This window comes from Plecotus auritus (assembly GCF_963455305.1).
Source record: "Plecotus auritus genome assembly, chromosome: 8".
Classification (NCBI taxonomy): Eukaryota; Metazoa; Chordata; class Mammalia; order Chiroptera; family Vespertilionidae; genus Plecotus; species Plecotus auritus.
In genome coordinates this window covers 28,670,620-28,688,135 of record NC_137782.1, presented here as the reverse complement: position 1 = coordinate 28,688,135, position 17,516 = coordinate 28,670,620, and the positions used below count along the sequence as shown (strand labels likewise).

Here is a 17,516-nt window from a genome sequence, read left to right as displayed (position 1 = left end):
TGGATGGATGGATGGATGATTGGAAAGAGGGAAAGTTAGACAGATAGGTGGGGCATGCATGGATGGGTGGATGGGTGGGTAGATAGTGGACTGAGAGATTCCTGCCTTTTAGTTTTTTGCTCAGCAGGCAGAGGACTGTCTCAGTGCAACCCATTTTGAATTGTGCTTCCTGTTACTTTGTCTTAGGTGACTTCCCAGAGGCTTCACTTCCGTAGTGAAAGCTAAGGCTGAGGGCGGTTCAGACTCTGGGCCCTGCCGTCAGCATTCCCTCCAGCTCCTTTCTGGTCTGGCCTGTCACTTACAGTCTGAGCCTCATTTTCCTTGTCTGTTCTGCTGCCTTCTGAGGGTGTGGGCAGAAGCCTTTCCATAGGATGAATGATGGGCGTTCCATGCACATGTGTGGGCTTCTCATTGTCTTCCTCTTCCAGCCTGACCACTCTGAGCCTCAGTTTTCTCTTCTGTAAAATAGGGATGATAAACCCCTTCTTACAGTGGTGTTTGGTTAAGAGCCCATCTCCTTATAATTGAAACCCTGTTCAGTGATTTCTCTAGATCTGTGACTTTGCCTCAGTTTTCTCATCTGTAAAATAGGGTGAACAGCTACCCCATAGTCTTTGTGAAGAATGAATGTGTTGTGTGCCTGGCACATAGAAAGTGTACAAAATAAGTGGCAGCTGCTCTTACTGCTACTGTTAACGTACCTCTGCACATGTTGAGTTCCTAGTCAGTGCCATCCCATAGCACCTGGTACATAGTAGGTGCTTCAACCAATGGCCCCTTTCCCTCTGCCCTTTCCCTCTGCCCTTTCCTTCCTATTCTGGGGCTTGGTCCTTCTCTTTAGAGGTCTTAGTTTCCCTCTTTTACCATCTAGTGGTAGCTGGGTCAGCATGTTTCCTCATTTGATATTTTATGCCTGTCCATTGGGTTAGGTGTATTTGTGTCTGTTTCATGTCCTCCTGTCCCTCCATCAATGTCCCCATCTCCTTCCTCCTTGCTTCCTGCCTGTTCTCACTGGGGCCATCCTGAGAGCCTGTCTTTGGCAGTGCCAAGGCCACTGCCAGCTTCCACCCCCGCCCTTCCCCGCTACCCGGCCTGGGCTGTCTGGAACAGGAACTTTCCCCAGAAAACACAATGTTTCTTCAGGCCTCTGACCTGCTCCCAGCTTTGGCTGAGTTTGCTGAGTTAGCTTCAGCTACCCAGTGCAGGCCCGTCCTTCATGGCATGGCTGTACCTGTGTGAGTGAGAGCAGCTGGTCCTGCTCTTACTGGACTCCAAGTGGGCCTTCTCTGGCTGCCTTTTGGCCGCCACGAGCTCTTTGAAGGCCATTTCCTTCTCAGTTCTGCGAGTGAGCCGGGCTGGTGGAGGGAGAAGGCACATCTGTCTCCTGAGAGGACCTGGCAGGTGGCCAGGTTCCTGCCTCTGGATCGGGAGCCAGAGGACTGGGCTCCGAGAGGTCCCAGAGGGACTGGGCAGTGGTGGATGGAACAACTGGCCCGACTGTGATGTGGTCACAGGAAATGCCTGACGCAGCTAGGTGTCTGCCGACTGTTTTGTCTTTGCCTGGGTCACGCAGGGCACCGCCCGTCCGGGACGTGGGTCAAGGAAGGTCTCTGACTCAGTGTTTCTGGTCTAATTCAAAAGTAGAGGCTCCTCGGATGTCAGAGTGGAAGAGTGTTTTAAAAGCCTACCCCCCATTCTTCAGAGGGAAACATAGTCAAAGGAGCTAAGTCTCATATCTCAACTGTCTGCTTAGCATCTTAGAGAAGGCAGCAGCAGGTAGTGGCTAAGGACACAGAGGCCTGCCACTTACCAGCTGTGACCTTGGGTAAATTATATCAGCTCTTTGTGCCTCTGTTTTCCTGTCTTCAATGGGGATAAAAGTCTCATAGGATTGTTTTTATTGATTAAGTAAAATAAAACATGTAAAGTGGTTAGAATAGGCCTGGCACATGTCTGTAAAGTAGAAGAAATGTAAATCTTTACCTTCACTTGGTGTCTCACACACAGCTCACAAACTAAGCCGTGTTTAAAACAAGACACTTTATCTTCATCACAGCTCCTGCTCCAAGCCCTTTCCTCTTCTGGTTTCTCCCTTCCCAGTCAGTGACACCACCACTTACCCAGGAGCTCAGAATCTTAGGTGTCCTTGGTTCTGATCCACTTCATCCCCACACCCACTTCATCAGTAAGTCCTTTGCATTCTGGCCAGAACCTTGGTGTAATTCCCACAAAAATGCCAGGAGGGAGGTTGTGTGTGTGTGTGTGTGTGTGTGTGTGTGTGTGTGTGTGTGTAAACGATTGTAAAATTTACATGGAAACATAAAAATGGACAGTTTTGGAGAAGGACAAAGCTGGAGGACATGCATTACTGACACCAGGCTACTGTAAAGCTGTAATAATCCAGATGTGGTCTTGGGCCCAGGCTGGGTGGCTCAGTTGGTTGGAGCACTTTGTAAAAGTTAATTGAGCCGTATACTACTTTGGGCATTTTTTTTCTGTATGTATATTACTTTAAGAAAAAGTTTATAAAAATATGCATGTACACACACACACACACACACACACACACACACACGGGTATGTACAGATATGTGCACACAAACCATCTCCTATTCTGGTTCTCCCTGATTTCCACTGGCCCATCCCTAGTCCTTTTCCCACAGGCAACCAGAGGGAGTCCTTTAAAACTTAAATGAGATCATGTTACTCAGGCGGACCCTGCATGGCTCCCATCTCAGGCACACAGGAGAAGCCCATCTCACCACTGCCCACAGGATCCTGCAGGATCTGGCCCGCGTGGCCACTCTGACCCCGTTCCCCACACTCCCCTCACCCACCCATCTCTAGCCACACCGGCCTCCTCGCTGGTTCTTGCAACATGGCAGGCCACAGCACTCCTCGCTGAGTCCTCTGGAATGTGTCTCCCCAAACACCCTCCCAGTTTCCTCCCTCACCTTCCCTAGGCCTTCGGTCCAATGCCACCTCTTCAGTGAGGCCTTCCTGACCCTCTTCCCCACCCCAGTTAAAATCACAGCCTCACCCTCCCTATCCATCCTTTTGTTTTATTATTTTTTTACAACCTTTATTATTTTTAAAACCTTAAATGTTTTATTTTAGTTAAAAACACAAACATCACATTTGTTAAACATTCTTTTCATATAGTGCCAAGGCCTCTTCTTGGAGGTTAAGGTCCCTCTTCACACAAAAGCAACCCACCTTTATCCCATCTTTCCGAAGCATTCACCTTTATCCCATCTTTCTGAAACATTCAACTTAATTTTCAGAGAGAGAATTCTCTCTCCACAGACATGTGTCCTCAGCTTATGTAATATTGAGTTTACCCACTTACAGTGGCAGGTGCACATCAGGCAAAAAGGCTTGGGAACAAACACAGATGGCTCTCGGTGAGCATCGCCCACCTGGTGGATACCACGAAGTGGCCTTCAAGCTCGGAGGGCTTGGTCCCTGTTTTAGTTTAACCTCAACGTTTAGCACTTCTGACACAATGAGAGTGTGACTTCTTAGCCTCTGTCTGTGCCCCCTCCCGGTATTGGAGGATGAGTTCTCAAGAGATAATTGCTTTTTTCACTCCTGCAGCCCCAGCACCTAGAAGATGGTGCCTGACACCCAGTAGGTGTTCTCTTGGTGCTTGTTGAATGTGTGGGTGCATGACTGCCCTAGGTTCCAACTTGGTATTCTCCCACAGGAAGTGCTGGTCCGATGTTTTTAGAGTGACTAGATGGGCGAGCCATAGAATTCACCTGAGTGAATGAATGAGTGGTGGGTAGGTGGATGTAGATGATGGATGGATGGACTGCCTACTCTGAACTCTCTTCCACTCTGGTCTTATTTCAGGAAGTTCCTGTTTGTTAGACACTTTGAGAGCCCCGACCCATTTTCTAGCCAAGAAGAGTGGGTTTCTATTGCTTCTTGTTAGTTTCTCGTCGAAGTCTCCTTTTAGCTGAAAAGTAGCTCTGTGAGGCCAGGAAGGCCAGTAGCCCGTTTTCCAGATGAGGAAACTGTGGGTAGGAGTGGAGAAGGCACACAGCCACCAGCCAAAAGCCCATGCTCCTGACGGGGCAGCACTCCTCCCATCCCTGTGCGTCTCTGTGACTGCTCCTTCTCCCTCAGCTCTGTTGCAGACACTGGCGCTCCCCTGAGGTGGGGCATGGGGGATGCTGACTTCCCACTGTCTTTCAGGGTCACCGGGAGCAAGAAATCCACCAAGAGGACCAAATCCATCAATGGCTCCCTCTACATCTTCAGGGGCCGAATCAACACCGAAGTCATGGAGGTGGAGAACGTGGAAGACGGGACAGGTAGGCCCCAACCCAAGCCCTGCCTGAGCCCAGTCCCTCCTGCTCCATGACCCACGCTCTGTTTCAGTTAGTTTTTAAACGTTAATTTGAAATGGAAACTACCTACACAAAATGCCTAAAACTCGTGCACGTGAAATGAATACCTGGACAGTCACCATTCAACTTAACAAGTAAACACTGCCTGCACCCCGGAAGCCCCCCTCCCCATCACAGCACCTCCTTCCCCTCAGAAGTAACCACTTCCAAATGTTGTGATGGTCATTTTCCTGCTTTTTTTTTTATTTTATTTTTATTTTTTTATTTTTTTTTTCAAATTTTTTATTAAGGTATTATATGTGTACATATCTTACCATTGCCCCCCCCCCACCCCACTCCCATACCTGCCCTCACCCCCCAATGTTTTGCATCCGTTGGTTACTCTTATATGCATGCATACAAGTCCTTCAGTTGATCTCTTATTTCCCCCACCTCTCCCTAGCCTTACCGCTGTAATTAGACAGTCTGTTTGATGCTTTACTGCCTCTGTAACTATCTTTTGGTTCATCAGTTTATAATGTTTTTCATTATCCCTAAATGAGTGAGATCATGTGGTATTTTTCTTTCATTGACTGGCTTATTTCACTTAGCATAATGTTCTCTAATTCCATCCAGGTGTCTACAAATGGTAGTAATTCCTTCTTTTTTATGGCAGCATAGTATTCCATTGTGTAGATGTACCATAGTTTTCTGATCCAGTCATCTGCTGACGGGCACCTAGGCTGTTTCCAAATCTTAGCTATTGTAAATTGTGCTGCTATGAACATAGGGGTGCATATATCCTTTCTGATTGGTGTTTCTGGTTTCTTAGGATATATTCCTAGGAGTGAGATTACTGGGTCAAATGGGAGTTCCATTTTCAGTTTTTTGAGGAAACTCCATACTGTTCTCCACAGTGGCTGCACCAGTCTGCATTCCCACCAGCAGTGCACAAGGGTTCCTTTTTCTCCGCATCCTCGCCAACACTTGTCGTTTGTTGATTTGTTGATGATAGCCATTCTGACAGGTGTGAGATGGTATCGCATTGTCATTTTGATTTGCATCTCTCGGATAATTAGTGACTTTGAGCATGTTTTCATGTGTCTCTTGGCCTTCCTTCTGTCTTCTTTCGAAAAGATTCTATTTAGGTCCGTTGCCCATTTTTTTATTGGATCATTTATCTTCCTTTTATTAAGTTGTATAAGCTGCCTGTAGATGTTGGAAATTAAACCTTTATCTGTGATACCATTTGCAAATATGTTCTCCCATACAGTGGGGTTTCTTGTTGTTTTGTTGATGGTTTCTTTTGCTGTGCAAAAGCTTTTTATTTTGATGTAGTCCCATTTGTTTATTTTCTCTTTGGCTTCCATTGCCCTAGGGGCAGTATCACTGAAAAAGTTCTTTTGGCATATGTCTGAGATTTTGCTGCCTGAGGATTCCTCTAGTATTTTTATGGTTTCCCGTCTTCTATTTAAGTCCTGTATCCATTTTGAGTTTATTTTTGTGTATGGTGTAAGTTGGTGATCTAGTTTCATTTTTTTGCATGTATCTGTCCAATTTTCCCAACACCATTTATTGAAGAGACTGTCTTGACTCCATTGTATGCTCATGCCTCCTTTGTCAAATATTAATTGCGCATATTGGTTTGGGTCGATATCTGGATTCTCTATTCTATTCCATTGATCTATATGTCTGTTCTTGTGCCAGTACCAGGCTGTTTTGAGGACAGTGGCTTTGTAATACAGCTTGAAATCTGGTATTGAGATCCCTCCTACTTTATTCTTCTTTCTCAGGATTGCTGTGGCTATTCGGGGTCTTTTTTTATTCCAGATGAATTTTTGGAGAGTTCTTTCTAAGTCTGTGAAATATGCTGTTGGTATTTTAATGGGGAGTGCATTGAATCTATAGATTGCTTTGGGTAGTATGGACATTTTGATGATGTTGATTCTACCAATCCATGAACATGGTATGTTCTTCCATCTGTTTACATCTTCCTCTATCTCTTTTTTCAGTGTCCTGTAGTTTTCTGCATATAGGTCTTTTACCTCCTTGGTTAGGTTTATTCCTAAGTATCTTAATTTTTTTGGTGCGATGGAAAATGGGATTGCTTTTTTAGTCTCTCTTTCTGTAAGTTCACTGTTGGTGTATAGAAATGCCATAGATTTCTTGGCGTTAATTTTGTATCCTGCTACCTTGCCAAATTCATTTATTAAGTCTGTTAGTTTTTTGATAGAGTCTTTCGGGTTTTTTATGTACAATATCATGTCATCTGCAAATAAGGACAGCTTTACTTCTTCTTTTCCAATTTGGATGCCTTTTATTTCTTCTTCTTGTCTAATTGCAATGGCTAATACTTCCAGTACTATGTCAAACAGGAGTGGTGAGAGTGGGCATCCTTGTCTTGTTCCTGTTCTTAGGGGAAATGGTTTTAGTTTTTGCCCATTGAGTATGATGTTAGCTGTGGGTTTATCATATATAGCTTTTATTATGTTGAGGTATGATCCTTCTATTCCCACCTTGTTGAGAGTTTTTATCAAGAAAGGGTGTTGGATTTTGTCAAATGCTTTTTCTGCATCAATTGATATGACTATGTGATTTTTATCTTTCAATTTGTTTATGTGATGTATCACATTTATTGATTTTCGGATATTGAACCATCCTTGCATTCCTGGGATAAACCCTACTTGGTCATGGTGTATGATCTTTCTGATGTACTGCTGGATCCGATTTGCTAGAATTTTGTTGAGGATTTTGGCATCTACATTCATGAGGGATATTGGCCTGTAATTCTCTTTCATTGTGTTGTCTTTATCTGGTTTTGGTATTAGGGTGATGCTGGCTTCATAGAAGGAGCTTGGAAGTGTTCCTTCCTCTTGAATTTTTTGGAATAGTCTGAGGAGGATAGGTTTTAGTTCTTCCTTGAATGTTTGGTAAAACTCTCCTGTGAAGCCGTCTGGCCCCGGGCTTTTGTTTGCCGGAAGCTCTTTGATGACTGCTTCAATTTCTTCCATAGTTACTGGCATATTGAGCTGTTTAGATTCTTCCTGATTGAGTTTTGGAAGGTTATATTTTTCTAGGAATATGTCCATTTCCTCCAGGTTGTCCAGTTTGTTGGAATAGAGTTGTTCGTAGTATTTTTTAACAATCCTTTGTATTTCGGCGGGATCTGTTGTTATTTCACCTCTTTCATTTCTGATTTTGTTTATTTGGGTCCTCTCTCTTTGCTTCTTGGTGAGCCTGGCTAGAGGTTCATCAATCTTGTTTATCCTTTCAAAGAACCAGCTCTTGGTTTTGTTGATCTTTTGTATTGTTTCTTTGGTCTCTATGTCGTTTATCTGTGCTCTGATCTTTATTATTTCCTTCCTTCTGCTTACACTGGGCTTTTCTTGTTGCTCTTTTTCTAACTCTTTGAGTTGTTGGGTTAGGTAATTTATTACCCCTGTTTCTTGTTTTTTGCAGTAGGCTTGTAGAGCTATGAACTTCCCTCTCAAGACTGCTTTCGCTGTGTCCCATAGATTTTGGATTGTAGTGTTTTCATTGTCATTTGTTGCCATGATGTTTTTTATTTCTTCTTTGATCTCTCTGGTAACCCAGTCATGGTTTAATAGCATGCTGTTTAGTCTCCATGTGTTTGATTTCTTTGGGTTGTTTTTATTGTAGTTGATTTCCAGTTTTATGCCACTGTGGTCTGAGAAGATGCTTGATATGATTTCTATCTTCTTGAATTTGAAGAGACTTTGCCTATGTCCCAACATATGGTCTATCTTTGAAAATGACCCATGTGCACTTGAGAAGAATGTATATTCTGTGGCTTTGGGGTGAAATGTTCTGAAGATGTCAATTAATTCCATCTGGTCTAGTGAGTCATTTAGGATTGATGTTTCTTTGCTGATTTTTTGTTTAGAGGATTTGTCCAATGGTGATAGTGGGGTATTAAAGTCTCCTACTATGATTGTATTGCTGTCAATCTCTCCCTTGATATCCTCCAGGAGTTTTTTTATGTATTTGGGTGCTCCTGTATTGGGTGCATATATGTTTACCACAGTTATTTCTTCTTGTTGGATTGCTCCCTTTAGTATTATGAAGTGGCCTTCCTTATCTCTTGTTATGTCCTTCACTTTGAGATCTAATTTGTCAGATATAAGTATTGCTACCCCAGCTTTTTTTTCAGTTCCATTTGCCTGGAAAACCTTTTTCCATCCCTTCACCCTCAGTCTGTGTGCGTCTTTTTTTCTGAGGTGGGTTTCTTGTAGACAGCAGATATATGGGTCATGTTTTCTTATCCAATCCATTACCCTATGTCTTTTGATTGGGGCATTTAATCCGTTTACATTTAGAGTTATTATTGATAGGTACTTATTTGTCGCCATTCCTATTCTTTACACCTGTGTTCCTTCTTCGCTTCCTATTTCTTTTTTTTCTTTTTTTTTTTTTACAGCAGACCCTTTAGCATTTCTTGCATTGCTGGTTTGGTGGTAATAAATTCCCTTAGTCCTTTTTTGTCTGTGAAGCTCCTGATTTCACCTTCAATTTTGATTGACAGCCTTGCTGGGTACAGTATTCTTGGATTCAGACCCTTCCTTTGCATGACTTTGTATATTTCATTCCATTCCCTTCTGGCCTGATGAGTTTCTGTTGAGAAATCAGTTGCTAGTCTGATGGGGGTTCCTTTGTATGTAACTTTCTGTCTCTCTCTGGCCGCTTTTAAGATTCTTACTTTGTCGTTGGTGTTTGCCAATTTAATTATAATGTGCCTTGGCGTCGGTCTTTTGGGGTTCATTTTGCTTGGGACTCTGTGAGCTTCTTGGATTTGTGTGGGTTTTTTCTTCTCTATATCAGGGAAATTTTCTGTCATTATTTCTTCAAATAGGTTTTCTATTCCTTGCTCAGCTTCCTTTCCTTCTGGAACCCCTATTATGCGGATGTTGTTTTGTTTCGTGTTGTCCCAAAGTTCCCTTAGGCTCTCCTCCTGCCTTTTAATTTTTTTTTCTAGAAGTTGCTGTACTTGGGTATTTTTTCCCATCTTGTCTTCTAGCTCACTGATGCGGTCCTCTGCTTCTTCTAGTCTACTCTTGATGCTTTCTATTGAGTTCTTTACAGCAGCGATGTCATTTTTCATTTCTTCTTGGTTCTTCTTCATTTCCTCTTGGTTCTTGCTCATATTGTCGAATTTGTCTTCCATTCTTTTCAGCCACCTTATGACCATTTCTCTGAATTCTTTTTCTGGAAGGTTGCTTGCTTCCATTTCATTTACTTCCTTTTCTGGTGATGCCTGCTTTTCTTTCATATGCGGGCTGTGTCTTTGTCTCCCCATGGTCTCTCTTCTCTGGGTGTCTGGTTATGTAGTTCTCTCTCTCCTGCGTCGATTTAAAGGCACAAAATACAGCACTACCAGGTACAACACACAAGGCACTGAACAGAAATGTATTCACGATATTAACAACCTCCAATAAAGGTGACCACCAGAGAAAGACAAATCAGGGGATAGTAGAGAAAGAAGAAGAGGAAAAAGAAAGAAAGAAGAAGAAGAAAAAAAAAGGGGGTGTCAAAATGAAATTGGGAAAAGGGAAAAAAAGAAGAAAAAAAAGTAAGAGAGACAAGAAAGAGACTAAGAGAGAAAGGGAAACAGACTATATATATTGGGGATAAAACTCCAATAGAACAATCACTTATCCCAGCAAATTCCAGTAACAAGTACCTGGGGATTAATACAAACTACAACACCAACTAATATTGAGTGAGGCAAGGGAAAACAGAAGCACTAAACAAACAAAAAAAATAAACAAAAGAAGAATAAGCAAAACAATCTCACAAAAAAGCATAAAAATTCGATATAATCTACATTCAAACGAACAACAACAAAAGGACAGAGAGAAGAACAATTTTTTGGATAGTTAAGACAGCGAAGAGAGAGGTGTGTATGGACTTGGAGCAGGGGATTGGAGATTAGATATATAAGTAGGGTGAAATTTTAAAAGGGGGTAAACAGAAAAAATAGGGAAAATCTAAAGCAGGAAAGGGGTAAGATAAACAGGACACTGAAAAGGGAAAAGTGAGGAAGAGAGTGATGGCATAAAGGTAGATTTGAGATAGAGTAAAATGATGCTAAAGGAAAGATAAAAATAGAATGTAGAACATTAATCCCAAAACAAAATGAAGAGAAAATAAAATGACACTTAAAAAAAAAAAAAAGATAAAATAGCAGTAGTAATAATACGGATTGAAAATAAAAATGTAATAATTAAAAAGGTAAAATCAAGTGAGGAAAAAAATTAGTTTCTTGAGTAAAAGATGCAAAAAATGAAAATAAAAAAATAAAAAATAAAAATAAAATGTGGAGTAGTGAAGGTCATTCACTTCCTCTGTTGTTCTGTTTGGCACGCCTGTTTCTCAGTCCGGACAGTATTGCAGTTCCCTGCGTTCCACTGCTCTTCAGTGATGTAAGCCAGTCCTGATTTTAAGCAGGCGGTGTGTCTTAATTCGTATTCCTTTATTTTTGATTACACAAGAGTCAATTTGTGATTCAGCCCCTGGGTGGCAGTGTTTCTGGATTGACTTCTGGGTTTATCTATGGCCTCTCTAGGGAGTGTTAGAGCCTTCTTTCCCTGTGGCACTCACTACTGGTTTGTGGGAGTGGTCTGCCTCAGAGCTGGCTCTCCGATGGTCACTCCCCGCTCCGATCCCCAGGTTCCAGAAAAACAACTTTCCCCTGCAGTCTCCCAGGGTGTCCCCAACTGGGTGAACCTATGAATTGGGCTTAGTAATCAGAAGCAAGAATTTCAAGAGGAAAAAGCCCAAGTGTGCGCACTCCGTGGCTGCGCGTAAGTCTAGCACACCCCTGAAATTCTTAGGGTGTCCCTGCACTTCAGATCAAAATGGGTTGCTTTTTAGAGAGCCCTTCTGTTAGCAGCTCTGAGGACCCCCTTCCACATTCACAGATCACGCCAGCCCCAGCAGCCACCGATTTTTCTAGGCACAGACTTCCCTGGTCCTCCAGCTCCCGCAAAATGCGCGTTCCTCTCTCGCGCTGGGACCAGAGACCTCACCTTATCCCAGGCGAAATCTGACCTTTCCGTGGTGGAGTGTAGAGCTCCTCTGAACCCGTGTGTTTGCGCCAATTGGGGAGCGTTGTTCTGGGGCTCGCAGCTGTTCCGTGGGTGCCGCAGTTGTGGATTCTCAGGCTTCGGATAAGCTCCACTTTCCGGTTCCAGATGGCGGCGACTCCGCGTCCAAGCCCGCAGCTCCGGGAGGGGACCCAGCCGCAGTGGGAGCTGCCAGGTCAGGGGAACCCCGTCTAGCAGTCTCCCACCTTCTTCTGGAGTTCAGCTGTCCCCCAACTTGCCAACAAACACTCCTAGTGCGACCCTCAGCTGTTCTTTCTTTCTGCTCCGGGACAAGGCTCGGAACACGTCTGTCTATTCCGCCGCCATTTTTCTCCCCCCCATTTTCCTGCTTTTTAAAAATATTTTTACCTCTTCTAAGTATTACTAAATATTTTAATTACAGTTTCTCTGTTTAAAATCTTATTTAAATGGTTATATTATAGCCTAGGCTGGTGTGTACAGTGGTTAGAGCACCAGCCCACATACTTAAGGGTTTTGGGCTCCATTCCCAGTCAAGGACATGTACCTGGGTTGTAGGTTTGATCCCCGGTCCCGGTCAGGGTGCCTGTGGGAGGCAACCAATCGATGTGTCTCTTTCACATTCATGTTTCTCTCTCTCTCTCTCTCTCTCCCCCTCTCCCTCTCCCTCTCCCTCTCCCTCTCCCTCTCCCTCTCTTCCTCTCTTCTTCTCTCCCTCTCTCTCCTCTCCTCCTAATCCCTCCCTCCCTTCCACTCTCTCTAAAAATCAATGGAAAAAATAACCTTGGGTGAGGATTAACAACAACAAAATAGTATTATTATATATATTTAATGGTGTTATATATTTCTGTATATATATATTTATATTTAATTTTTAATTTCAGTTTTGATCTATTGGATTTTTAAAATGGAATTTATTAGAGTAACACTGGTTAACAAAATTGTACATGTTTCATGTGCACAATTCCACAGCACATCACCTGTACACTGTATTGTCATTAACACCATACAGTCTTTTGCATCTTGCTTTTTTCTCTCAACCCCATGTTGGTGAGATCCATCCGTGTTTTTGCATGTAGCTCTCTCTAGCTTGTTGGTTTCCATCACTGTGTAATATTCCATTCCATGAATAGTCCCGTTTATCCATCCCTTTGATGATGGATGTTTAGGTTGTTTCCGCTGTTGACTATTATGAACAGTGATGCTGTGAGTGTTCTCGTGTAAACCTCTTGGTGTTGTGTCCTTAAGCTTGTCTAGGGTAGGGGTTCTTAACTGGCTTTGAGCCACAGACCCCTTTGGCAGTCTCATGAACCCTGTGGCCCCCTCTGCTGATTCAGGGGACAGGCAGTACCTGAAGCAACTTCCCTGGATGACACCAGCCTGTTTTCACAGGGGTTTGCCAATCCCAACCCAGCAAGCAGTACGTGAGAGCCCACGACTTGGTGTTATCTGGCTTGTACCAGGGTTCCGAGTAGCAAAGGGCCAGAATGAAATGGGCAGGGAGGCAGGGACGCATTCCTGGGCTCAGGGTTGGCATCTCCCTTTGAGTCACCCTGCATTTGTGCCTGGACTGCAAGATCTTGAAGCCCCTGTCATTGAGGGTCTGCAGATCTTCCCTGCCCGCCAGAGAATAGCCAGGAGAAGGAGTGAGAATTGGAAGGGTGGAACGTTCAGGTCTCAAATCCTGATCCTGTCCGTGCCCCTGGAGCCAGCAGGGCTTGTCCTGTTAACTCACTCGCAAGCATGTGGTAGGGAATGTTCAGAGTTGTGTGGCCGAGTCTCCTCACCCACCTTTGCCTCCTGCCTTTGCCAGCGGATTATCACAGCAATGGCTACACTGTCACCAACGGCTGGAAGATCCACAACACGGCCAAGAACAAGTGGTTTGTCTGCATGGCCAAGACGGCGGAGGAGAAGCAGAAGTGGCTGGATGCCATCATCCGAGAGCGGGAGCAACGTGAGAGTGAGTTCTCTGGGGAGAGGTGGCTCTGGGGGTGCTTCTCCGAGGCTAGTCACTTCTGCAGAGTGAGGGCTGTGCCTAGGGGAGGGGCATGGAGGTCAGAGCTACTAGAAGCAGGACTTGGAAGGGCAGGGAGCTCTGGGGCTGTGTTGCACCTTGGTGGTGTCTCACATCACCCGAGGTCATCTGCTTTAGTCCACTAGGTAGATGGTGAAACTGAGGCCCAAGGGAAGGGACTTGCCCAAGGTCATGTCGATACGGTTGATCATCCTTGGATTCGTGACACCCTTCACCCTGGAGGTTTGGTGGCAAAGATGCTCTCTGCATGCTTTCCCTTCTCCCTGGTTCTATGACCTTCTCCTGGGGTTGTGTTGGAGATTCACCGAGTCTGCGTTGGGGAGGAGGGTCCTGGAGAGTTGCTGTGGTCATGAGTCTCTGGGCCCAGGCACCTCTGAGGCAGCTCCCACAGGAAGTGCGGGGCTGGGAGTGGTAGTTGGGTGAGGTTGGGTGGGTAGTTGTGCAGTGGACTGTTGTGCAGTCACTTCCAGGCTTGGAAAAGCGAGACCTGGTGTGTTTGGGGCAAGTCACTTTGGCTGCTGGACCTCAGTGAGGTTGCCTGAGATGTGGGGATAAAAGTTCCTGCTTGGCAGTTTGACATATTATCCTAAAATCTATCCTGACCCCCACCATGTGCTATAGACATCTCACATGTGCCGTGTCTAATCACAACCCTTCATCTCCATCAGATCTTCTCCCCAAACCTGCTCATCCCATCAACTTCCCTATCTCAGTAAGTGACCTCTCAGATTCAACTCTTGGTGTCATCTTTGATTTCATCCTGCTCCCCAAATTCAGTAGGTCAAATCCTTTTAATTCTGTCTTTCACATATATGCCAGATCCATCCACGTCTCTCCTGTCCCTACAAAGCACAAGTCACTGTCTCCTCTCAAGAATACAGGCACAATGTGACTAGATCCATTGATTTTATATTTTTTTCCTAAAGAAGCTAGACATCTGAATTTTAAGGTGGTATTTCTTGATTTTAAATATTGCTTCAAAATTTATTAAAATGGCATCAGGCTAACTAAGCTACTGAAGTTGGCCCTGGGTTGTGACATCTGAAACTGATCAGGGCTGGGCATGTGGTCAGGACTGGGACAGAGTTCAGGGGTGTGGCCTGGCCTGGGTGTGGCGAATCAGGATCTTTGCGGTCAGAATCGAAGGTTGTGGTTAGTGCAGAGCATAGGTGATCACGAGTGGGGTGTGGCTTGAGAGGGCCTTGGTTATCAGAAACCCAAACCCTGACCTTTCAGGGGTGGGGTTCATTGCTGTGGTCAGCAGTATGGATCTGAAGCCAAACTTTCTGGCTCTACCACTTCTACCACTTCTAGTTGGGTAATCTTGTACAGAGAACTTGATTTCTCTGGGCCTCAGTTTCTTCATCTGTGAAATAGGGATAATGGTACTTGCTTGTAGGTTTCCAGAGGACCAAGTGGCATATAGTAGGTGCTTATAGTGTTTCCTGTGATTGTTTGTCATTCCTGTCATTATCAGGAGCAGACAGGATCCAAGTAGAAAATGCGGGGGCTGGGGGAGAGGGCAGTGATCTGGGTCAGGGTCCTGTGTGTGATGTATTTTCTAGAGAAATGGCCAAATAGCCATACCTGGCTGGAAAGAAGATCTCAGTAGGCTTTCCAGTAACCTCTAAATTTGAAAACCTATCCTCAGGTTGAAGGCTTGAATAAGCTTAACTGCTACTTGCTCTGGGATTTTTTTGGTCTGGGCCTCAGTTTTGCCATCTGCAAAATGGGGGGTTTTAGCCATCCTCTCCTACTGAGTTCTTTCGAGGAGCCTAGGACAGGACCACAATGCAGTGAGTGCTCTATAGATGGCCTCTGGCTGTGGCAGTAGTCCGGGGCAGCTGGGGATAGCTTTCAGGAGCTGCAGGCCAGCCCCTCCACGCCTCAGTGCTGGTGCTGTCCCTGGTGCTGACCGTGCCTCCTCTGCAGGCCTAAAGCTGGGCATGGAGCGGGATGCCTATGTCATGATTGCGGAGAAGGGGGAGAAGCTTTACCACATGATGATGAACAAGAAGGTGAACCTGATCAAGGACCGTCGGAGAAAGCTGAGCACCGTCCCCAAGTGCTTCCTCGGCAAGTGAGTGGCCCGACCTTGGCCTCTGCTGGGTCCCTGGGTCTCAGCTGGAGGCTGGAGATGGGCAGATGACTGCACCCACCTGGTTCTTCCCAGTCCTGCCCCTCCCCACAGGAGCCCTCCTGAGCAGAGCTACTAAAGCACCCTGAATCCTTGTGCTTTGGAGGTCAAGAAGGATAGTGGGCCTCCATATCAGGTCTTTCAAGTATTTTTAACCATAACTCACTGCAAAACAAGTTTCCTGTTATGACCTGGTACACACATCCAAGTAATATATGAATGAAGCTGAAGAGTCATAAAACTTCCTGTGTTCGATGTACTCTGAGAATATCTGCTCTGTATTTCTATTCTATTTCTTTCTATCCTGTCCTGTCCTATCCTACCTGATCCTATCCTACCCTTTCTGTTCTATTGAAGTCATTTCAAAAATACTCCTGAGCGAGACCTAAGAAATTGATTTCACAAACTACTAGTGGGTTGCCCACCATGGGTTGAAAAGTGCTGTTCTAGCATCAAGGAAAGAGAAGCCATGGTAGTTGTTTCAAGCACAGAAGTATTTGACACAGGGAATTGATTACGAAGGTGATGGAAGGTCTGGGAGAGCAAACGTAGGCTTTATTTATATCAATCTGCTGGGGCTGCCATGACAAAATGCCACAGACCGGGCAGCTTAAACAACAAATTTATTTTCTCACAGTGCTGGAGGCTGGAAATCCGAGAACAAGGTGTCCGCAGGGCTGGTGTCTGGGGAGGCCTCCCTTCCTGAGTTACATATGAGAGAGGAGGAGGGGAAGGGTTGGTAAGCTTTTCAGTACTTAGGGCCTCTCATTTCTGTTTGGGAAATACATTATTTACTACTAATAAAACATTTTACCCCTGCCCACATTTTATAACCAAGCAGCAAAGGGGTCAGAACACAGGTGTGACCAGATTGGATCTTTTATTTGTATTTTTATTACTTTTTTATTGTTGACATATTACAGATGTTCCCATTTCCCCCCACCTTTGCCCACCTCCATCCAAATCCTTCTCCCCTGCCCCTGGCCTTCACCACACTGTTGCCTGTGTCTGTGAGTTGCACAATATGTTCTTTGGCTAATCTTTTCACCTTCTGTCATCCAGTCTCCCCTACCTCCCTCCCCTCTGACCTCTGTCAGATGGTCCCATGTATCCCTGCATCTGGTTCTATTTTGTCAGTTTATTTTGTTCATTAGATTCCACATATAAGTGAGATCTTATGGTATTTGTCTTTCTCCGATCTGATTATTTCACTTAGCTTAATAATCTCCAGGTCCATCCATGCTGTCACAAAGGGTGACAGTTCCTTCTTTTTTTTTACAGCTGAGTAGTATTCCATTGTGTAAATCAGGGGTGGGGAACCTTTTTTCTGCCAAGGGCCATTTCGATATTTATAACATCATTCACAGGCCATACAAAATTATCAACTTAAAAATTAGCTGCTATATTTGGTCAAACATTGAATTAACTCACCCCTAATGTTTTGGCAGGGTCAGACCAAATGATTTCTCAGGCCTTATATGGCTCACAGGCTGGACGTTCCTTACCCCTGGTGTAAATGTATCACAGCTTTTTTATACACTCATCTGCTGGTGGCACTTGGGCTCTTTCCAGATCTTGACTCTTGTGAATAATACTGCTATGAACATCGGGGTGCATATAGTCTATCTGATTGCTGCTTCGGGATTCTTAGGATATATTCTGAGATTTCTGACTTTGGATTGGATCTTAAACCCAGGATTCATTCCCCTGGGGTGGGGGCATTCACCTGGGGATTGGGAGAGGCAGAAAATATTGTCAGGTTTTTTTCAGACCTACTGTGTGCTAGACACAGTGGTCAACACTCTGGAGAGGGCAGAAGAATGCTGAGGGCAACCTCATGAACCTGTGGCCCAAATTGGGGGAGAAGTTTGCCTGTGAGCAGGGACTTGACTTAGAATTTATTCACTTATATCTCACCTGCTTCC

General features: G+C 44.6%; 1 protein-coding gene across 2 annotated transcripts in view; it reads left to right on the top strand.

Annotated features, from left to right (window-relative positions):
• PREX1 (phosphatidylinositol-3,4,5-trisphosphate dependent Rac exchange factor 1) overlaps nt 1–17,516 on the top strand; it is a 182,157-nt gene that overhangs the window by 113,064 nt on the left and 51,577 nt on the right. For both annotated transcript variants that reach the window (XM_080683357.1, XM_080683356.1), the window contains exons 8-10: nt 4,201–4,319; nt 13,230–13,379; nt 15,387–15,534. In XM_080683357.1, coding sequence (XP_080539483.1) covers nt 4,201–4,319; nt 13,230–13,379; nt 15,387–15,534 — 417 coding nt within the window. The remainder of the gene's footprint in view (nt 1–4,200; nt 4,320–13,229; nt 13,380–15,386; nt 15,535–17,516) is intronic.